The sequence below is a fragment of the Leuciscus leuciscus genome, assembly GCF_965113295.1.
Source record: "Leuciscus leuciscus genome assembly, chromosome: 8".
NCBI classification, from domain to species: Eukaryota; Metazoa; Chordata; class Actinopteri; order Cypriniformes; family Leuciscidae; genus Leuciscus; species Leuciscus leuciscus.
Genome location: NC_138732.1, coordinates 33,471,613 through 33,495,449, shown reverse-complemented (window position 1 = coordinate 33,495,449; position 23,837 = coordinate 33,471,613). Strand labels below are relative to the sequence as shown.

Below are 23,837 nucleotides of genomic sequence, written 5' to 3'. Positions count from 1 at the left end.
TTTTATGTATACTGTTCACCTCATTTCATTTTGTTGGCTCTTTGGTAGTCTCAGCCTCAGACGTCACGCCCACGGAATGTTGGCTAAACGTCTGATGCATATGGTACACTTAACTGGAAACACATCAGGAATGTCGAAGTCGTCATCTGATTGGTTGAATTTTATCGGATTTCCGGGGGGCGCGAGTGTCGTGTTTATTTTCGGTCCGCCGTGAAACAAAGCGTAGACGTGTGATTGCGGAAGAAAAACTGTTGTGTTTACATGAGTGACAATGAGCATTTATCAAGATCAGCTAAACGTAGGATTCTCAAAAGTATGCGAGGTTCACGGCATAGACTCTTTAAGAGATGTCCAGGAGTTTTGTTTGAGGCACTTAGTGGAGACAAAAAGAGATATTTTAGCCTGTTTGCCGACGGGATTTGGGAAGAGTATTATTTTCCAAGCCTGGCCGACCCTTTGTCAGCATTTAGAAGGATTCCCAGCAGATCCAATTTTACTAGTTGTGTGTCCCCTCCTATCTATTATGGAAAATCAAGTGAAGTACCTAACTGAGAAGGGGATATCAGCCGCGTTTGCGGGCAAACATTAAACAACAGACGCTGACATCGCAGCTGGCCGATTCAGTATTGTGTTCGGTTCTCCAGAATTGCTTGTGGGTGTTAAAAAGTGGAGAGATATGCTTCAAACAGATGTTTACCGCGAGCGGAGACTAATGACTTACTGCTTGTTTTCTTCTCCTTCTTTGATTTTCTATGCTGACTGACTTGTTGCACGCCGGTCTGTTGTTGTGGGGACATTTCCACGCCCCGAAACGTGACGCTGAACGAAACGAACTGTAATTGGTTGTTTGACATGTCGGTCAAACGGCCTTATGGGCGGGCCTTGGCCAAAGAAAGCTGCTATGAATTCCAGACCTTCAGCCGTCAGTCTGAAGGTCTGGCTACGCGAGACTAGCTCTTTGGTAACTGGAAACAATAACTTTTTAAGAAATCATTTTCACTTGATAAATAGGCTATTCAAATGTTATATATTTATTTATTTTAGGTTTATAGTTTTACAATGAATTTTCATAGTTTTAGATTGAAAGTCTAGAGCTGGCAGGGTAAATCAAAATCTATATATAAAAGTAATTTAAAACATTCACACGTGATAAAAAAAAAAAAAAAAAGGTTCATGTAATTGTTTGAATCAACAACTAGAACATTTAAATAATAACCATTTCCATCCTCAGGAGTTCTGGCGCGGCCTTTGTGACGTCATAAGCACTCAGTCAAGAGTTCGGTGAGTGAATGCAGTGTGGAGAAGTGAATCTGCTGCATCGCGCGACATCAGAGGTAGGAACAACTATATTTACATTATTTCGCCATTAGATGGCGGCAAAGACTGTCTTTATGAGACAGTCTGTCAGACGCAAATGACTAGGGTCTCAGGGCACGGGAAAACCGGACATTCAAACAGATTTGTATTATGAATATATGACTATATCTACTGTAAATGCAGGTACTCTCGTAATACTCTACTCTATAAGCTTCAATGAACAATATCAATGAGAAGTTTATGTTTATGTTGCTAAGATGGTTGCTAGGGGTGTTGTGCAGTGAAATGTTGAACCATTGAAGCGATCATTGCCGTGTTTTATCTGGAAAAAACCCCACTAACGTTAATCAGAACCAAGGACTGGAACTACCCGTTTTATATAGATAAATATACTGCAGATAATGGCTTTATTGGTAAATGATGTTGTTAAGCATTTATAATTGCAGGATGTTTTTTCGTTGCTATATTTTCGTCTTGATAATTTCTCTTGTTTTAGTAAAAAAAAAGTATTTATAAAATTTTTACAATTTTCAAAACTCTTAGCTAAAAATATCCAAACTGATCACACTTGTAACCCAGCTAGTCATTCTTTCAAAACCTGATCCATGCTTTCATTACAGTTATGCACATTTTCAGTCCACATAATCAATGTTTCAAAACACAAGATGATTGTAATATGTAACGGAACATTTGGTTTAATCACCAAAACACACATGACCTTCTTTCAGTTTAGTACTTTTAAAGGAATAGTAAACACCAAACAAATAGTTCATGGCCCTGTATGAGTTTCTTTCTCCTGCTGAACACAAAATAAGATATTTTGAAGAGTATCGGTAACCAAACAGTTGATGGACCCCATTGACCTCCATAGTATGGGGGTAAAAAATATGATGGATGTCAGTGGGGTCAATCAACTGTTTGGTTACCGATACTCTTCAAAATATCTTATGTTGTGTTCAGCAGGACAGAGAAACCCTACAGGATTGGAACAACTTGAGGGTGAGTAAATGATGACAGGATTTTCACAGAGATGGGACCAAGTCACACATGTGTAAGTCTCAAGTAAGTCTCAAGTCTTAACCTTCAAGTCTCAAGTTAGTCCCAAGTATTTTTTTCTTGGTCAAGTCAAGTCAAGTCAAGTCAAGTCACAGGCTATGTCAAGTCAAGTCAAGTCCTGTAGTAGGTCAAGTCAAGTCCAAGTCAAGTCACCTTATTATTGTAATTTTACCTGCAGAATCTGATCTTAATAAAGTGAAAAGACAAGATATAAGTAGCCTAACTGTCAGTAAATTACAATAATTTGGATTTGCATTGTAAATACTCATGTTCAGTAAAATACATCATGGAATCAAACAAAATTGTAACTTCATAAAATTATGTATTTTTCACTTCTGCCACACTCTCACACACTCTCTCTCACACACACACACACACACACACACACACACACACACACACACACACACACACACACACACACACACACACACACACACACACACACACACACACACACACACACACACACTCACTCATCGTTAGGAAAGATTGCTTGATTGCTTGATTGATGTTACATTGACTATGTAACATTCTTAGTGTTGCAGCCAATCGCTGACGCGCTCAAACATAATTCCTCGAGTCCGTTCCATTCCATTGAAATTTTTTATTGCATGTCGTGTAAATAATTGTACCTGAGTTTCCAGTGGTTTTATTGTCCTACCGTACAGCAGGGAGGGTGATGGAGCTTTCAGTGAATAATCCAAAGCTTGTTACGGGATAAATGAGCGTTCAAAGAAAATATACGGCTGCACCTTGCTAGCCACGACAAATCACTTTCCAAACAAACCTAAGCTCCGTGTTAGATTGAACCCATAAAACAGGTGCTGCAGTCACCTGTTTGCTGGTGGGCGGGTTCAGTAACGCACGCCTCCATGTTGCACTCATAGAAAAGCAAAACCAAAACAATATTAAAGCAAAAAAATCTGAATATAAACAAATGTAACATAACCACACCAAACTATTGTTAACAAAACACATTATTATCATAATTCGACTCAAACCATAATAAAGAAAGCAAGTCTGGCTCCAACATACCGGCCCCTAATTGTTCTGTGAAAAAACAGCACAATTACAAACATACTATAGGAGACAGATAATATTTACAGAAATGTACATCCAACTTACCAACACACTCTTTTTTTTTGTATAATTTTTTTTTTTTGTATAACTTTTGTTTTTGTTTTTTTTGTAGACGCAAAGCATCAGTTCATAAAAAAATCAGTTCATCATGAAGAGAGAAGGCTCGTCAATCTCAATCAGTGGCTTCCAGAAGTAAGGCAAGTTTTGAGATCGGCCTTATCAAGGTGCTGGTCTTGGTTTGCACCTCTACTTGTCTCACAAACCCCCTTCTATCTGGAAACCCCCTTCTATCTGGCAAAGTTCGGGTTACGCGGCCCATGAGCCACGAGTTCCTTGGAGCAGAGTCATCCACGATCAATATAATGTCTCCAACAGCAAGATTTCTCTGTTTTGTTGTCCACTTCTGTCTCTCTTGTAACTCTGGCAAATATTCTTTTGTCCACCTCTTCCAGAAAAGATTTGCCATGTACTGCACTTGGCGCCATCTCCTCTTGCCACTGCAATCATTTGAGCTGAATACACCAGGTGGTAGGGAAGGCTTTCCTCTGAGAAGTAAGAGGTGGTTTGGTGTGAGAGGCTCCAAGTCTAGAGGGTCGTCAGAAGCTTTGCAAATGGGTCTGTCATTGATTATGGCTTCAACTTCACATAGTAAAGTAGCCAATCCTTCCTCATCCAGAGCCTGTTCTTGCAACAGGGCTCTAAGAATGCGTCTGACAGTTCTTATTGGTCTTTCCCAAATTCCACCATGATGGGATCCAGTGGGTGGGTTGAAAGTCCAGGATATGCCCCTTTTGAGCAATGCGGCATGGATCTTTGAATTGTCCAGATCTTGAATGGACTCTCGCAAGTCTCGTTCTGCCCTTACGAGGTTCGTCCCATTGTCTGATCTGATGGTCTTGACCATACCTCGTCTGGCAATAAATCGCCGTATAGCATTAATGCACGAGTCAGCGTTCAATGTATGGGCGACTTCCAAGTGTACAGCTCTGATGTTTAAGCATGTAAAGATCACACCATACCGTTTCAATGTAGTCCGTCCTCTTTTGATTTCAAAAGGTCCAAAGTAGTCGATGCCTACATTGGTAAATGGTGGTTCGTCCGGTGATAGTCTTTCTTGAGGCAAGTCCGACATGTACTGTTTAACTCTGACACAGCTTTCTCTTCTGCAGTGGACGCATTTGCTGATCACATTCCTAACTGCAGAGTTGGCCTTTGGTATCCAATACTTCTGTCTTAAACGTGAAAGTGTAAGGTTTCGACCACTGTGTCCGACAGTTTCATGAGCATGCCTAATAATGAGTGTCGTCACATGATGGTGTCTTGGCAGAATGGCTGGATGCTTGGCTTCAGATGGCATTGCGGACCTTACCAACCTTCCACCGACTCTTATTACACCGTCTTGAAGAGTAGGGCTAAGCTTTTGTATGTGACTGTTCTTTTTCACAGTCATTCCTTTTGTCAGACATTCCAGTTCATGTTTGTACTCCATAGATTGACAGAATTGCACTATAGCTTTTTCAGCATCCTGCAATGTTTCCACACACAGTAAACCTTTACTGCATCCTTTCACTTCAAGTGGCTCTTTACTTTCCTTTTTCTTTTTGCAAATCCTTTTCAGTTCTTCCTTTATCATCAACATCCAAGCAACAGCTTTGCGTAGACGATGCCAGTCTGAGTAGTGAGTGATAAATTTTGTGATTGTTTTTGCAGCTTCGTCCAATCTTGTGATCATTTATATTTGGGCCTTTTTTGGGCCTGAAATCGCTGATAAAACCTTATGGCTACTTTAGCTATTATTACATTAGCTAACTACCAACTAACCAGATAACATTAACAAATTGACAAGCACTTACTGGGCAGAATGGCTGTTAATGTTGCATGTCTTGCAAAGCGCTGTTCGTCTTTTGCCATCTTGTGAACAATTCTTGAAGCCGAAAGCGATGACCCTCGGTACCCCTCCGGCTGACATGTTGATGTGATATCTGATCTAAGTGGGCGTGGTGTGCGTAAGGTACGAGAGGGCATGACTGATGATAGTTTCATGATCCAGTCATGACAACGCTATTCTCAGCCTGCGCTCCAGCTGGGTAATCAACTTGATTTTAAAAAATAATTTCTATATTTTATATTCAAACTGAAAACATGATGTGATTAACACTCAAGTCATTCAAGTCATCGTGTCTCAAGTCATGTCAAGTCCCGAGTCTTTAACTTCCAAGTCCGAGTCAAGTCTCAAGTATTTTATTTTTTGTCAAGTCAAGTCACAAGTCATAAAAAATAGCGACTCGAGTCCAAGTCACCAAGTCACAAGTCCCCATGTCTGCCTCCAGCTGTTCCAGGAAGAGCTCCAGGAACTCCTCAGGTACGTGCAGAACCTCCTCAAAGTCCTGCAGGATGTAGTGCTGTGCTTTACAGCGGAGATTTGAGCAGGAGGAAAAGTCCTCTGTCAACTTGCAGATGCCAATGCAGTTTCCTATATTAAATTTGAAATGCTGGGTAAAACTTCATTCATAGCCACTTCCAGAATAAAATTTCAAGAATGTGTTTGCCTAGATATCATAGTTACATTCTTTTTTTCTGGCAATACACTCATTCATTTTCATGCATTTATATATTTTGGCAGTTGGCAGTGGAAATGATGTATATAATTATAATCATTTCTAGGTAATTTGCACACAATTGCAGTTCAAATGCTTCTTCTCACCTAAAGTAGGAGCTGCAGCCACACATGATGATCTTGTGCACTTGAAATTCTCTGTCATTTGACTTGATGATCAAGTCAGTGTGTTCGCCCAGTAAACGTGCTTCATCAAACACGTCAAAGGCTGTTGCTCTTATGTTCTCCATGTTCTCTCAGGACTGTAAATGTATTCAGTCTTCTCTCCTCAAACTCTGATTAAAGTCTCCTCAGGATTGTGTCTTTGTGGGACTTTTGCTCAGGAGAGTTCTATAGAATGTCTCTGTGACATCATAGTTGTAGAGCTTCAATATATCTTTTCAGTTTGTGTCTTGGCCACATAATTATTAAAGAGTTTTGTTTTATCGATTCCTTTTGAATGAAACATCTTCACAGTAACAAAGATATTAAATTCAGAATTACTGCCATTATAAGTAAAATTACAAATAAATGGGCAAGCTGATTTTTTTTTTTTTTACAATATTTACAACTGGAAAAATTCAACAAACAAGACTTTGAACAGTCACTAAGACACTACGGCTGTATCTGAAATTGTCCCTTATACTGGACCAGCAGTTCTCAACTGGTTTGGCCATGGGACCCACATTTTCCCATGGACATTAATATTATTATTGGTTTTTTTTTTAGGAATTTGACCGAATATATATGGTATTATCACGATATTGAAATGAGCGTTTTCAAACAATAACAGGTTTTATATATTTTTTCTTAAAACAAAACAAACTAAATTATATTTAAATCCAATAAAGTAATGCACACAAAAACTACATAAAGTAAACAAATGTTTTAAACTGATTCAAGTGTTATAAAGAATTATAAAGAACAATAGGTAACACTTTACAATAAGGTAAAGTCAGTTAATGCATTAACCAACATTAACATTGAGCAAAAGCTACATATGTTACCATAGTTATTCTTTGTTAACATTAGTTTAAAAAAATATATAACTGATCATTGTTAGTTCATGTTAGCTCAGGTCCATTAAATCCTTCTGAATTTAATAATGTGTTATTAAATGTTGAAATGAACATTAACCAAGATTAATAACTGCTTTAGGAGTATTGTCCATTGTCAGTTTATGTTAACTATAGTGAATTAACTAATAAAGCCTTATAGTAAAGTGTTACCTGTTACAGAATGCAGATCCAGACACAAAGAAATACATTGAAATGTGAGCTTTATTAACAGCACTGAGCAGAATGGAGAATACGGATGAGTATGCAGTTCAAATAGACTTTGAAGAATGAGTAAAGCTTAGTAACGAAGACCTTCCTTGTTTTACAGGTGCAGGAGATCATGGATAGTTGGACGGATGGCTGGATGGACGCACACACCTCTTCGTGTTTGGTGAGTATGCAGGTGAGTATGCAGGATGATGACAGGAGAAGACACGAGAGGAATACACTGGAGTACCAACGCTGGAGAACAGGTAAGCACTTCATAGAAACTAGACCAGACAATGATGTGAGACGAGGTGTGTGCTTTTGTAGCTGGCTTGATGATGGTGCAGATGAAGTGCAGGTGTGAGTGTTCAGTACTCTGGTGAAGGTGTGCTGTGTGAATGGCTGATGTGACAGCCTGGCAGATCCGTGACAATTACCCAACAATAATAAAGAATCAGAACATTTGCAATCAATGTGTAGGGCAGGGGTTCTCAACTCTGGTCCTCGAGGTCTATTTTCCTGCAGAGTTTAGCAGCAACCTTGATCAAACTCACCTGCTTATTGATCTTATGGGGACATTTTTTTGGTCCCCACAAGGAAAACAGCTTGTAAATCATACATAATGCAGAACATTTTCTGTAATGGGAGGTTTCAGATTAGGGGATATCATTTGTACAGTAAAACAAATCATTATTTCTATGGAAAATGTGTGTGTGTGTGTGTGTGTGTGTGTGTGTGTGTGTGTGTGTGTGTGTGTGTGTGTGTGTGTGTGTGTGTGTGTGTGTGTGTGTGTGTGTGTGTGTGTGTGTGTGTGTGTGTGTGTGTGTAAATTAGTCTACTACAAACTTCCTTAACAGTATTTATGCTTACAGGGCACCTATTATGACCCTTTTCACAAGATGTAAAATAAGTCTCTGATGTCCCCAGAGTATGTATGTGAAGTTTTAGGTCAAAATACCCAACAGATATTTTTTTTTACAGCATGTTTAAGTTGTCATTTTTTGGGGGCTCAGAAAAACACACCGTTTTAGTGTGTATCCCTTTAAATGCAAATGAGCTGCTGCTGCCGCCCAAAGGGTGGAGCCTTACGAGCTCGCGCTCAGAGCCAGGACAATCTCATCTGATAATATCAAAACAGAAACTCTCATTAGTGGAGTTCATTTCGACTCGGAGTCCGACAATAATGCCCACAGAGCCAGAGAATATATACTGTATGGAGATTGAACAGGTATAGTTTAGCTTAATTATGGTTATAACTTATTTGTCATCTGCTTTTATCCACTATTAATACAAGCCTGCTGTACAGACCTCGTCCGAATGATGACCAAAATATACTGATGAGTTCGATTAAGTTTATTGTACATCACACAAAAGATGAAGCGTTAGTTTTACTCCAGAAAATCACTGTAAGAGCAGCTAAATAAAAACAGTATAAGATGTGAGCATTTAAGTCTTATCCAAAACTCTCTCTCTCCCTTTCATTAGCATGGAACATACACAGCGAAGTACACAAAACACTCGTTACAACTAACAGTAAACAAATATATACACACCTTTTCAGTCTGTGCTTAAAGGTGAACTAAGTAACTTTTTTACTTTAACCGAACAGCTTCGGAGTCATTGGAATAGTTATATGACTTATTTCGGGTTGAATGGTGGTCGTCTCGCACCCCCCAAGCGCCTGTGAGCCGAAAAACCACCCTTGCAACTTTGGGCCGGCGGGCGTGTATCGCTTGATATCAGGTCTCGCCTTGTAACGAATTGCTTTATGGCACTACACTGTGCACACGTACACGTAGAAAAAGGTAACGTTAGATACTGAGTTCTTCACACTTTCGTCATGGCTGAACCGGTAAAAAAGAAGCAGAAAGCTAGGAAAGGTTTGTCGGAGGACCAAAGAAAGAGGAAATGGCAGACTGACCGAGCAAGGAGTCAGACTCGAGTAAATATCGTTCTTGTTGATGGACTAGTAGACATCTTCAGACCTTATCTGTGCCTGTTCGATGTCCGACGCTTTGTAACGCGTTGTGGCAGGAGGAGAAATAGGGATAGCTCACAGATGAAGTTATTACAAAGGCCAGACAGACTCACGGAGGCGATTGGCATCTCACAACTTGCACTTTATTCCCCAATCGAACTCGTGTAACTGTTTGTCACCCATTCTACCGTCCACAGCTTTACTTGATAAACAAAAGTAAGATAAGAATGAGCATTAAACTGAAATAACCCGCATACATGGGGGTGTTCGAGGTGCACATACAATACAGACTGCCGACAGTTCAACAGGGCGCGCGCAGCTCTTAAAGGGGCCACACCTTATTTCCACTCATTACAGCCTCCATCCTACTGAACAGGTACCGGTATAGAGGGCGGAAGGGATCAGGCCGTGAGTGCAGAGACGGCTCTGCGCGAGTGGCGACAGTAATATTAAATACAAGTACTCCACAGCGACTCTAGGGGTCGCTGTTTGACAAAAACGGAAAGCTGCATAGTGTGCCTTTAATAAAGTGAAAGTGAAAGTGACACATGACGGCGCTTGTCTGAAGTTTTAAATCATTGGTTACCCGTAAGCCAATCACATAATGTTTGGTTATGACGTGTGTTATGCGCTGGCTCAGCCGCATCGAACTTCCACTGTAAACACATGTATGATGTGAAAACAAAACCATCGAGCGAAATACCGGAGTGAACATGGCTGTGAACGACTTTTGCAGATTATGTGAAGTAAATCTCCGCATCCACGGTACAATCAGCGTCTACATCACGGCTCTCAGCCCGCCCTCTGTTCGTTGATTGGCCGGCTGTTTTGAGGCCGGAGGAAAACTGAGAGATAGGTCGCTATCTCAGACTGAGTACAGAAGCGAACTGAAATTGAGCGGAAGTACGAAGTCTGACGTAGTCAGGCTAGTCTACAGCTGCTCAAGCATCGAAACAATGGCGGACTGTGTCCCGCTCCCTCAGGGCGGGTCTATGCTCAAACTGCAGTGTCAATCAACAGTCGTGGGAGGGGCCTGTGCAAAGTGACGTCACATTGCCGCGAATCTGAGAACGGCTTGTTCTGAGACAGTGCTTATGATTTATTGGGATTATAAAAAAAAGCACTGGGTGGATTTTTATCATTATAGGGTGGTTGTGTACACACACTGCCAACACACATTTATGTTGGCATAACGTTGGCTGTCTTGCGCAGTCTACCCTCGTCGGACAGGTAATACAAGGTGCAGGCGACAGGGAACCGCATGACGGTCGTCTCAGCCTCGATGTAGGGACGCAGCAATTCGGAGAGTGACAGCAGCGATGACCTTGACATCCTACAATTTTCACGCCACTCATCCGGGACAACATCTTCATTTTCAAAGTTCTCCCACCAGACAGCAGTTCGCCCAGGTCGGACCCAAAACCGGCGACGCTGGCGGTGACGCGGACTGGTTCTTCGTGTTGGAGGGAGGAGAAGTTGTTGCAAAATTGCTGACCTTGTTGTGGCCAATTCTCTGTCTCTGGTTCAGGTCTTCAATATCAGGTTCAGGTCTCAGAAGAAATCTTTCAGAGTCGAAGTTTCAGGTCTCAGAAGAAATAACTTTATTGAGCAATTCAACAAAGTGAGATGGTAGCTAGGCATCTAATTTTACAATGGTTTTCTCTCAGATCTTATACCTTTTCTCTCATCCCTTGGTGTCCAATTTCCTCGCTTGGTGACCAATTAGCGTTATCATAGTTATCTTTTTCTCTTTGCTCCTCCCTGTCACGTCGCCACGATTAGAAACACCTGCACTAATGTCCAGTTTCTATTGGTGGCCATACTGGCGCATGCGCTTTATTAAATATGATTTCATATATGGTGTTTCGGGTACTTTTCCACTCTTGTCCTTAGACTACCTTTCACCCAGTTTTTGTCTTGTCCTCACACAACCTCTTCCTCGTAAACACTTTTGACAGGTTCAGTGTTTCCCATCATTTTGTCCCCTTTGACCTGTGTTCTCTACTTCCCATGATTTTAGGCCTTGTTTCCCATGCTTTTGGGCCTCCCATATTCTAGGCCTAGTTTCCCTAATATTCATATCATGCATTTGAATAGGATTCATGTGTGACACAGATGAGACAAAGAAAATTCTCCAACACATCCCCCCTTTGGGACTAATTCTAGTCCCACCTTCGACTATTACTTCCCAGAATGTATCTTCATGAGTAGGGTACTTCTCTTCCATTATCTATCCAATATGGTCAATATAGACCATCCATCTTTTATCAACAGACCCCATCACAAAGGTACACTCTGGAGGAAGAATGAGACCAAACATCTCCACCCCTACTTGGCTAGAGTGGAGTAAAAGATCTCACCTTCCTATCAAATCATCATTTTAAAGGATGTGTTATTTCAAACATCATGCTTTCAATACTTTCAATCCATCTTGTTGTATAAACTTGGAGTTTAGTCTCTATCTATCCATCGGTGCCAGAGGTACTGCGCAGGCGCTTCCGGTGGCCTGGAGTGCTATCTGGGTTGCTCCATCGTTGCCAGAGGTGCCCTGGTCCTGCCTAGGGCGCTATCTGGTGTTGGAGCAGACAGCGGGTTTTTAAACCACCAGTTGAGTCAGCTCTTGTTTCTTCAACAGACGATGACCGCGCTTACAAATAATTCCTCTGTTGCACTATAACTATACACATGTTCCAATCTCAAAATGTAAAAAGTGAATAAAGTGATTATTAGTAATAAAAACATTCTTATCTTTTCCCTTTATGTCTGGTTGCATTACCTCGTACCACGGGCAATGACCTGCTTTAGACCTTCTATCGTCCCCTCTCATACACAGATTATATAAGTTAACAGCTGTTTTGACTATATATGATTATATTTTTATTTGTTATTATTATGATTATGTAGGTAAAATATACGAAAGATTATATGAGTAAATATTTTCAGGAAAAGGGCCCTTATGAAAAGAACAAAGAAATACGAAAACCCCTCTAACTAACTTCCTACTCTACCCATATTCTAATTAGTCTATCTATTTTACCCCAAAATAAAATACACAGTGGGGCTACCTCCCTCTCCTATCAGAAACACAAGAATGTATTAAAAGTAATAAAGTGCCCTTTTCCCTTCATCCAGACCCTTACAAAAAGTCATCCAGCTCATCCATGCCTGGGCCAAGGGAATGCACTCTTGATCTGTAGCATCCAGTGTCCATTCCCAGTGGTCCTACCACCACATTGATCATCTGTTTGGCAGCTGCATTGGCTAGCATGGATCTGAGGAAAGGCACAACACAACAGAACAACAAAAGAAAAACAACAACACCCACCGCTATTATTATTCCCACCTTAATTAACCATTCTTTCCATGATCCAAACACAGAATCAAACCAGTTTCCCAAATCTCTGTCTCTTCCCGCATTTTCAGCGACCTCTTGTCTCAGTTCCTTCAGCTTTTTCATGGCCTTAGTAAATGATCCGTCCGGGGCTGTATTATTTGGGATAAATGTACAACAGTCAGTTCCAAACATTACACACACTCCTCCTTTTTCTGCCAACAACCAATTTAGGGCTACTCTGTTTTGCCACGTCATTTTGCTTGTGTATTTTAATTGCTGGCCTAGGGCATCAAGTGCTTGGTCTGAGTAATTAATAAATCTCTGCTGATTGTAATAAATGTAATTAATCCATTCCATATTCTTATTTGGCGTTATCCATACAAATATTGATTCGAGTCCTGATGCTACCTCGTCTCTAGCTTTGTACTCATGTGGTATCCCTCTTGGCTGTCCAATTGCATCGATGGTAACTTTAGGGTCTGGGACATATGCTCTTTTAACTCTTTGATTTTGTCTATTCAGCTTCTCCACTGCTTCTACATCATTATTAACTCCTTGATTTTGTCTATTCAGCTTCTCCACTGTTTCTTCATCCTCAGGATCCCAGTTTACGATCCCTACCTCCTGGACTAATCTTACTCTGACACACAGTCCTTTCCAGTCTACTAGGGTGGCTCTTAGTCGTCTTCCTCCACATAACCAGAAATAATCAGCTATTGCTTCAGTTTGATTTTCCAATGGTCCTATCAAAGGGAAGTTCAGAGTAGCATTTTCACAATCGTCTTGAATTTGTGTCACCGTCATGTTATTGTTTACTGTTGCTGTGGCATATACTAAGCTAGTAGATTTATACACATCAGGATCATTATACATTTCATAATCTAAATGCCATATTATGGCACATTTACCTACGAATGTCCCCATATCTCGATAACCTTTAGTCTTGTTAAAACATTCGTATTCCAATGACATGTCTAGTATGTAGTTATCGGGGATCTCTCGCTTAGATTTAGTTATTCTTACATCCAATTTTTTACATTCGCTCCCCCACCCAGACTGATTGTAGAATCGCTTATAGTAGTGGTGTCCCAACATCGCCAAACAGTCCGCTGGACAGTATGGAGTTACTTGTCCTTTCTTATCACAATATTGCGAGTTAAATCTAGCACAATGCAAGTTGTCATATTGATTTGGGACTACCCTTAATTTTTTCAACGGAGAGGGTGAGCATAGCACGCAGGTACTTGTTGTTGTCTGTTTTACTGTATACTGTGCCCATTTATACCACTCATTATGATAGGCAGTGTCTAGTAATTTCTCTCTTCTTAGTTCTGATTCAAATTGATTCTTAGCTCGGACATTTTTCTCTCGAATAGCTTTAGCTCTCTTCAAGGCATTTCTTTCTTGAACAGTTTTAACCTCTTTCAGGGTATTTTTCTCTCTACTCTTTTTAGGTCTCTTCATAGACCCTTTCATTATGTGTCTGCTTTCTCGGTTACCTTGTGGTGGTTTGGTCAAATCAGGATGATTCATTCCATTAGTCTGGGAGGTCTGGTAGTCTGATTTAAGGGCTGTCCATGTCTGGTAGGTCAATGTCTTTAAGGTTGAGTGTGCCAAATTCTGAACACTGGTATGGTTCTCTAGTAGGTGGACCTCCTTCTGCTGGCTGTTGCTCTGGAGGCCGTGTGCCTGAGGCAACTGCTGCAGAAGATGTATTACTATGAAGACCAGTATCAGGAGCTCTCTCGTCTTCAGGCTCCATGTCTTCTGGATGGTGCATACCGTTCCGTACCTGCATTTCATCTCCTGGTTCAGCGTGCTCAGTTTCCCTAGAATGAGGTTCAGCAACATTATTATCTTCACCTTCAGCCCTTTGCCCTTCTTGGGCATTCTGTGCTATTTCCGTGCGGTTCTCCTCTGAACTATCTATTTCTTCTTCTTGCCTCTTATTCCGCAGTCTTGGGACCCTGGTGCAATGATTCAAATGATACCACGTTGTGCTGCCCTCTACCTGTATTGCTGTGGGGGTTGCTCTTACTACAGTATAGGGTCCTTCTCGTCTTGGTTCATTCCACTTTCTTCTAAAGACTCTTAAGTACACCTGATCTCCAGGAACTACCGGACAGGGAGCTTCCTCCTCTTCCCTGGGCTCCCTATTCTGCTCCTGTGAATGAATAGCTTCATGTATAGCAGTCAATTGCCTCATGTATGCTCTTAATTCCATTTGCAATTGTTCTAGAGGCGGTCCCTCATATGGACCTCTCAAATGAGGCGCAGGCATTGGTCTCCCTGTTAGCATCTCATGCGGAGACAAATTAGTGACTCTGTGGGTCTGCATACGGTAGCTCATCAGCGCAAGGGGTAACGCATCTACCCAATTAAGTTTAGTGTCTGCGCAAATTTTATTGATTTTTGCCTTAATAGTCCCATTCACACGTTCCACTGCCCCCTGTGACGAGGGCCGGTAAATACACCCTAGTCTCTGCTTCATCCTTAACTGTTGTATTACTGCCTTTACTGTTTTTTGAATAAAGGCTGACCCATTGTCTGAGCTAATCTGTGATGGTATGCCAAATCTTGGTATGACTTCTCTAGTCAAAAATTTGATCACTGTTTGTGCTCCTTGATCTGCTGATGGTTCTGCTTCAACCCATCTACTAAACCTGTCTATAATAACTAGCATGTATCTTTTCCCTCTTATTGATTTGATCATGTCCACATAATCCATCACCAGATGTTTAAAAGGTCCTTCTGGGACTGGAATAGAGCCTATTGGGGTTGATATTCCTTTTCTAACATTATTTTGTGCACAAATCTCACATTCGCTTAAGAACTCATCTACCCTTGTTTGTAAGTATGGGGACCAGAATCCTTGTCTTTTTATTTTCCTTAGAATCTCCCCCCTAGCGCAATGGTCAAAACCATGCGCATCTGGAATTAAAATATTTAGCAAAGGAGTGGGAGCTATCATATGACCTTCGTGTGATCTCCATATGTTGTTTGCATCTCTCGTTGCCCCCCTTTGCTGCCATAAGTATATTTCAGGTGGTGATGCTCTGGATTGCATTTGGACTATACTGTCTACTGTAGGGAGAGGCTGGATCAAAACCGATGGTGCCATGACAGCCATTTGGCACCCAGAGGCTTGTTTTGCATGCATATCAGCCGCATTGTTACCTTTGATGACAAAGTCATTACCTTTTTTATGAGCTTGACATTTAATGATGGCCAATTTTGTTGGAAACATCATAGCTGTAATCAATTTAGTAATTTGGTCCCCATGTTGAATTGGTGTACCATCACTCTTTTTGAATCCTCTTTGTTTCCATACTGCCCCAAAAAGGTGACAGACGCCATGAGCGTATGCAGAGTCAGTATAAATATTAGCAGCTTTGTTTGTAGCCAATATGCAAGCTTCCGTGAGTGCTTTAAGTTCAGCCAATTGGGCAGAGCAGGGTTGCTCACAATGTTGACTTAACACCGGAGTAAAATTGTCTCCATCTCGTTGTACAACAGCAAAACCAGCATGATTACCTAAGTGGTCTCTGAAGCACGAGCCATCAACAAAATAATCCACGTCTGCATCAACAATTGGTGTTGACTCCAAATCTGGTCTCAGACGGGTCAAAGCTAGAGAGACAGAAACACATTCATGAGGTGTTCCTTCCCCCTCCAGCGGAATAAAATTTGCTGGATTTGTTGTGGTACATCTTTTTATTGTGACGTCGGGATAAGTCAGTAACGTGGAATATGCTAAACATCTCGCTTGTGTCAAAACAAACCGTCCTTGTTCTATTAATTCAGCGGTCTTATGATGAGTGTAAATAATGACTGGATAGCCCATGGTAACGGCAGATGCCTTGTCGTATGCAAAATATACAGCAGCTAATCCTTGTTGGTAACATGGAGGGTAGCCTTGTGCTACATTATCCAGTTTCGTGCTATAATAGGCTATAGGTTGTTTTTTCCTACCGCTGCATGTGTCTTGCATCAATACAGCAGAAGCAAACCCATCTTTTCTGTCTGCTACATATAAGTGAAACTCTTGGTCATAGTTTGGGATCCCCAACGATGGAGCAGTTTGTAATTCTTTTTTCAATGTGTTAAATGCTACCAATGCTTCAGAATCCCATCTTAATTGTGCTCTAAGATTTTGTTGACCTGCCAGCCTAATTAGGGCTCGCAGTGGAGCTGTTTTGATTGCATAATCTTCTATCCAATCAGCACTAAATCCAGTCATCCCTAAAAATGTCATCATTTGTCCCACTGTTTGTGGCTGTGGTGCTTTACTGATTCCCTCTAATTGACTAGGTGATATTGCCTTTGTCTGGTGTGCGATCAATCGACCCAAATATTCCACCTGAGGCAGGCAATACTGTAATTTTTCTTTTGAGGCTTTGTGACCCCCTTCTGCTAGTTTTTTCAGCACTTTGATGGAATCCTGATGACACTGTTCCAGCGTTGCGGAACATATTAACAAATCATCAACGTACTGTATCAACGTGCTATCCAGTCTTAAATCTTCTAGATCTAATTTTAAAACTTGATTGAAAATATGCGGGGAATGTTTGAATCCTTGGGGAATTCTGGTGTATGTGAGCTGTTTACCTTGATAGGTGAAGGAAAAAAGGTGTCTGCTTTCTTCTGCTAGTGGAACGCTGAAAAATGCAGAGCAAAGATCAATTACAGTGAAATAATTAGCAGCAGGTGGAACATTCGTCAATAGCGTATGCGGATTTGGAACCTCAGCTGGCCAATCTTCAACTACCTCATTGACTGCTCTTAAATCATGTACCAGCCTCCATTTTGACTTATTGGCCTTCTCAACTGGTAAAATTGGAGTGTTGCAATGACTAACAGTTTCAACCAATACTCCTGCTTCTATCAATCCATCAATTGTTTTCCTTATCCCTTCCACAGCTTCACGCTTCAATGGATATTGTTGCTTTCTTGGCAACTGAACTTCTGGTTTAATCCTAATTCTAACAGGGTTTGCTGATTTGACTAGGCCTACATCAGTATCATGTTTAGACCACAGCTGCCCAGGTACCTTTTGTTCCATTTCTAATATCAGTTCCTCCATTTTGGACTTCAAGTTTGGCTTCTCTACTTCTTCTACTATTAATTTTGGGATCCCTACCATATTAGTTGTGCATATGATTTTAAGATGTGTCATATCTGGTGTTTGAAAAATGAAAGGGTTTTCAGTGGCTTCCCATACTTTTCCAGCGGCCTTTAGCATCATTGGGCCTAAATCTTTGGCCTGGCTCCCTTCATTCAGATATAAAGTAACATGTGGGGCTGAATCATCTACTCTAAACCATGTTTTAGTGAATTCACATTCTTCGATTTGTAATGCTGCCCCTGCTGGTCCAATAATGATATAATTTGAAGTCAGACATACATCCTGTCCCTTGGTTTTTTCTAACCAATCTTTTTCAGTTTCTGGATCTCTAAGGGGATCATATCTCATGGTACAATGGAACTCAATTTCGGGGGGGGTCGGTTTCTGAAGTTGCACCGTTATATACTTTCCCCATTTATCTAGTGTTTTCTCTATGTCCCTGTCCAGGCTTCCTATCACAAATATGTTTGCTTGTGTTTTTTGTTGATCTGCTTGATCTGCTTTATCCATTATCATCATTTGTTTTATGCCTGAATTTTCTATATAAATTCCTTCAGGAGAGCACCATATCTGTAATTTCAATTTGCATATTGCATCCCTTCCCAACAAATTAACTGGTGTTTGTTCTGACACTAGTACAGGAATTTTTATTTCAGAGTCTTTTATCTTTATGCTGTTTTTATCTCATTTTTACAGACAAGCAGACAATTAGCATTTTCTTTAATTCCAACAATGGACATGTTTTGACTAAAATAGTCAAATACTCTGTAGTAATTTCTCCAGTTCATCACCTGTAGTTTTGGTGTCATTTGTGATTGTCATTTCACAAATCATGTAAAATACTACATGTACAGTCATCTAGAAAATGAGTTTAAGAGTCCGATAAAGGCAGATGATTTAAAAGGTTGGGATTTTCTTCCAGAAGAACAGAGATTAAAATGTCCTTCACAGCAACACTGCCTTTACGCACAATGCTGCAGATCCTTCTCATGCTTTCTTCTTGGGTTGAAGTCGGATGTGTGATTTCAGAATATATTTCCTCATGGATGATTTGCTTCTGAAGCAGTTCGTCTGCAATGCCTTTCACATTCTTAACGCTTTTTATAAGATCTCTCCAATTTCTATCAAAAAATGTAGCTTTATCAAAGTTCACAGGCACTTGTAGAGTCTTATATTGTTGTATATTTTGAAACCTAGACTCAGCTTTGTTTTGATCGATGTTGGTTAATTCTTTCCAAATTGTTGCAGTCCATACCGGTTTCTGATCATCCACTCGGCTGAGAGTCATATTGATGTCATCGACCAGAGTTTGTTTGACCTGAAAGAAGTTTGGCTCGATGTCGCCTCTTAGCTTGATCTCTTTCGGTTGGACAGAAGCACCAGGAACTTCAAGACTGTGTTTTTTCATCATTTGCAGTGGGGTTTCAGGTCTTGAACACTTAATTTGATGACTTGGCTTTTCCTCTGTTTTAATTTTTTTTGCAAAAACAGAATCTGATGGAAAAAAATACACATGGAGAATAATGGGGTTCTTTTTTGTCATGAAGATAAGTAGATCACAGTGCACTTTCACTGCAATCCCTAGTTTCATAAGCACTGTTTTAGGAGAAAAATATGGTTGGAGTATTCTGGCATGAAAACTGGTCAACTCCACTGATTCCAAGGTTATTCCCTCATTTTCAACACTGAGGAGCTTCACAGCATCTTTGAGAGAGGGGTCAGACTCTGCTAAACAGGCGTAATGAGGCAGATGGGCCTCCTCCAGTTTCCCTGAGATCACGGTCACATCGATCACTGGACCAATTCGCTCACACTGAAGCCTCTCCAGCTCTTCACTGAGGAAACGTCCATCCACTGCATGATACTGGAGAGTGACGTCACCAGCACAGACCCATCGCATTCTGGTCCTGCTGCACTCGAATCGACCCGCCTGAGTGCTGATCCTGAACTTTGACCCTCCTTCATCTGTACAGACTGACGGCTCCACCTGAACCCACTGATCACAGTCGACAATGTGAACACAAGACTGACACACTGGGAGCGGGTGAAGATCCGGTGCAGACGGTTCAGAGACGTTCAGCCTAGAGAACAGAGATTCTTCCAGCTCTTCCAAAACCTTTGGTTTGAAGTGAATCTTCACATTTTCATTGCAGCTGCGACTCCAGTCCTGTTCTCTGCACTGGTCAGTGAGTTTACTGCACTTCCTCCCTTCAATAATCACAGTGCAGTGTGGATCCACCAGTGATTTGTTCAGTAACTTCAACCCCTCCTCAAGCAGCAATCCAGTGACTCGGACACTGAGCTGCTGTAGACTGGTGTAGGTCTGGACGAGAGAAATGATCCCAGAAGCCCAGCTCTCATTCAGACTGAACACCTTCAGATCCAATGTTCTTCTGATAATTTTCCTGCCTTGCTGAGTGTCTGTAAGAAGAGTGTCCAGTCAGTGCTGGATATCTCTGAGTGTGAACATGTAAGCCTTGAAGTTCACCTTGCCTTCTATGTTCACTGTTCCTGTTACTAGTGGCAGCTGCTTACCAGTCAAACCAAAGGGTGGTGCATAAGGGGGTGGGGTCTCTATTATATTATCTGTTCCCCCTACTCTCTCCCTAAGTTCCTTAATCAGTTGTGCTCCCTTCTTTTTGAATAGGTTCAATACTTCGTGTTCTTTGTCTCGTTTCTCATCTCTTTTTCTGCTTTTATCATGAGCTTTATGATTTTTTATCAAGGCTTCCATTTCCCTGCACATAGCTAAATCAAATGTTCCCTCTGCTGGCCATTTAGTATTTAACTTTTTGGTCCTTTTTTCCCACTTCTTTGACAAATTCGCAATAGTATCCCTACATATCGGATATTGTGACGCAAGCTGTACTACAGGAGACTCCTGTTGAGTTGACACCGAAGCCATCGTTCCAGCACCCTGTTATAAACACTTCACTTAATTAGTTAAGGTACAATCACTGTTTTCTGCTTACGTTTAATAATTCAGGTATTTGGTTTGTTTTCTTAAGGTATTTCAAGATAATTTGTATTGGTACCTTAAACAGTGGCTTCGGCGTCACCTCTTCTACTCCGCTGTATGTATCGCGCTGCCAAATGATGTATTCTCCCAGATATATTAGTTCGAAACTCCAGATTATTCTTTTCTTAAACCACTGGCGTTGTGCAGATATATCTCCTTCCCTTTCCTCATTCTCTTCTTTGTTGTGACGTATCTCAACCAACAGATGACGAATTCTGCTTGGATTATTTTTCAGTACTACCGTCACCACCAGTTTTTCCAATGTCCAATTATATATCAGTGCTGGCCTGACCTCCTCTCTCCCGTTGACCTCTAACACCGTACTACTTTCCCACTTCACTGGCCTCATGCACGAACCCACCGTCATATAGAGGTGTTGCAGTATTGTTGCTCCTCCCACTCCCAATTCATCCCTGCATTTGTTTTCAGGTATGGGATGTACACTGGATTTATTTTTACTTCTGTTGTGGATAACAGTGATTCTAAAATGAGAGTTTTAGGCAGGCTAAATTTGTTCAAGTGTGGTCTGAGGGCTTCAATAGTTATTTGGCTTTTAACTATTCCATTCCAATCTATCAGAGGCCACTCAGTCTCAAGTTGATCAATATTTGTGATTTTTGTCACGGCCTGTAAGAGTTCATCTCTCTTTTGATCAGTCAGCTCCTGTCTTTGCCCTTCCTCATTAATAAATTCCTCTTCTAACCAAAAATGATTTCTTATGCCTTTTGTTAATTCTAGTGCCTGTCTTAATTTTTCCTCTTCTCGCTGCCTTCTATCCCATCGTCTATATCTATCTTTTTCACTGTCAGTAATTCCGTTCCACATTTATTCTCACTTAACCTTAATACTTCTTGAAGAGAAAGAAAAACTTTATCAGTTGTCTATATTTCCTTATTCCCCTCTACCTTCTGTGATTCTTCACTTCACATACAGTTTAGCTTATTATATTTCACTCTTCATTCATACACCCTGGATGTCAATCACACACTTTCATTCATTCATTTGATTTCTTTTTGTTATAAATACAAAAACAATGCTTGGTTGCTCAGTTCTTATTTAGCAAAGGCTGTGTTTCTCTGTCTGGATCACACCACCTACAGTCTGGTAAATGACCAAACAATCGACAAGGCCAGCTTCTTGGAATATTTTTTGTTCTTTGATACTTATAACTTTGTATTCTTTTTTCACTCATTTGTTTGTCACCATCCATCCAATTTCAATAGCTTTTATCCTTATATTAGTTTCTTTATCAAATCCTCTGCTTAGTCTCTGCTAAATTTGATTTTCACTTGCAGCTCAGCAAACTATAAATCTTATGACTAATTAAGTACCTTTTTGGCCGCAGGCCTGGAATAAAGTTGATAGTGTGCCCAGAAATTAAGTGCCTTTTTGGCCCCACGCCCAGAATAAAGTTGATAGTGTGCCCAGAAATTAAGTGCCTTTTTGGCCCCACGCCCAGAATAAAGTAGATAGCTTATCTAGAATAAATTTGGCAGCTGGCCCAGAATAAATTGACAGTTTGCCCAGAATAAATTGGTAACACCAAAATAAACAGACAGCACATCAAAATAGACTGACAGCTGACAAAATAAACGGACAGCTGGCAGTACGCCCGGACCGGACAGCTTGGCTGTACGCCCGGACCGGACACCTTGGCTGTACGCCCGGACCGGACAACTGTTACACCCCCTCCTCTCTACTCCTTAAGATTCTTCTCTGACTTAATATAATGATAATTTTATATCTTCCATTCAATTTTGGTTCAGATCAGCTTGTTATTTTTCTTCAATAAAAACTTATCAACCTTTTTAGACAACACTCTTTTTGCCTATATATATATATTTAATTTTCATACAGTTTTAGTTCAAATCACTTATTTCATGAAACAACACGTCATTTTTTAAATTTATTATTATTTTTTTTTTATTTTTTTTTTATTTTTTTTTATTTTTTTTTTTTTTTTATAAAAAACTTATTAGCAATTCTTTCTTCAAACAATGCTTTCTTCACATATATATTTTTAATACTCTCTTTGTTCTCTCTCTGCACTTCTCTCTGCACTACTGATAGCGCACTAAGAATAAACTAGCAATACGCCCGGACCGGACAGCTTGGCAGCATGCCCGGACCGGCCAGACGACACCCTCCTCCTCTGCTCTTCTAAAGATGTTCCTGCAGTACAATCTAATAATGATCTTATATCTCCTGATCACTTCAGTTTAAATCACTTGTTCTATAAAGTTCTCTAATAATTCTCACTTGAATCAGTGTACTCCTTGCATATATATATTTATTTTTAATATCCTCTCTCTTCCCACTCTGCAATTTTGCAGTTCTCTTCCTCACTCCACACTCTGTGCGGACCACTCTTCACTCTGTGCAGATTTCTCCTACTAAAGACAAACAGACAAATAGTGTGCTTCTGCAGTTTTGCAGTTCTCTTCCTCACTCCACACTCTGTGCGGACCACTCTTCACTCTGTGCAGATTTCTCCTACTAAAGACAAACAGACAAATAGTGTGCTTCTGCAGTTTTGCAGTTCTCTTCCTCACTCCACACTCTGTGCGGACCACTCTTCACTCTACACTCTGTGCAGATTTCTCCTACTAAAGACAAACAGACAAATAGTGTGCTTCTGCAGTTTTGCAGTTCTCTTCCTCACTCCACACTCTGTGCGGACCACTCTTCACTCTACACTCTGTGCAGATTTCTCCTACTAAAGACAAACAGACAAATAGTGTGCTTTTGCACCTTTTGACGCACTTAATTCGCACTTCTTGCGTTTAAGATAAACAAACAAATATGTGACGCAATCTCCACGTCACTGTGACACAATCTCCATGTCACTATAGCGCACTTCTTACGCTTTAAGACAAACAAACATATATGTGACGCAATCTCCACGTCACTGTGACACAATCTCCATGTCACTATAGCGCACTTCTTACGCTTTAAGACAAACAAACATATATGTGGCCATCTCTCGTTTCGTCATTCAAACACTCACAGACTCATACACTCACACACACACACTCATATCATGCATGCGTTTTCTCCCTATGAC

The 23,837-nt window shown here is 40.7% G+C and overlaps 1 protein-coding gene and 1 long non-coding RNA gene across 2 annotated transcripts; both read right to left on the bottom strand.

Annotated features, from left to right (window-relative positions):
• Positions 1 to 10,894: 10,894 nt before the first annotated feature.
• LOC309504334 lies at positions 10,895 to 23,201 on the bottom strand. Its single transcript, XR_014208059.1, has 3 exons — positions 20,790 to 23,201; positions 17,238 to 17,287; positions 10,895 to 12,778 (listed from the first exon to the last, which is right to left on the bottom strand). It is a non-coding gene; the product is annotated as an uncharacterized lncRNA (long non-coding RNA).
• On the bottom strand, positions 17,238 to 20,194 carry LOC309505291 (NACHT, LRR and PYD domains-containing protein 1 homolog; the record flags this gene model as incomplete). The annotated part of the gene is made up of 1 exon (XM_082178668.1): positions 17,238 to 20,194. A coding segment is annotated over one exon (1,569 nt), but the record flags the coding sequence as incomplete, so codon positions are not given.
• Positions 23,202 to 23,837: the final 636 nt, after the last annotated feature.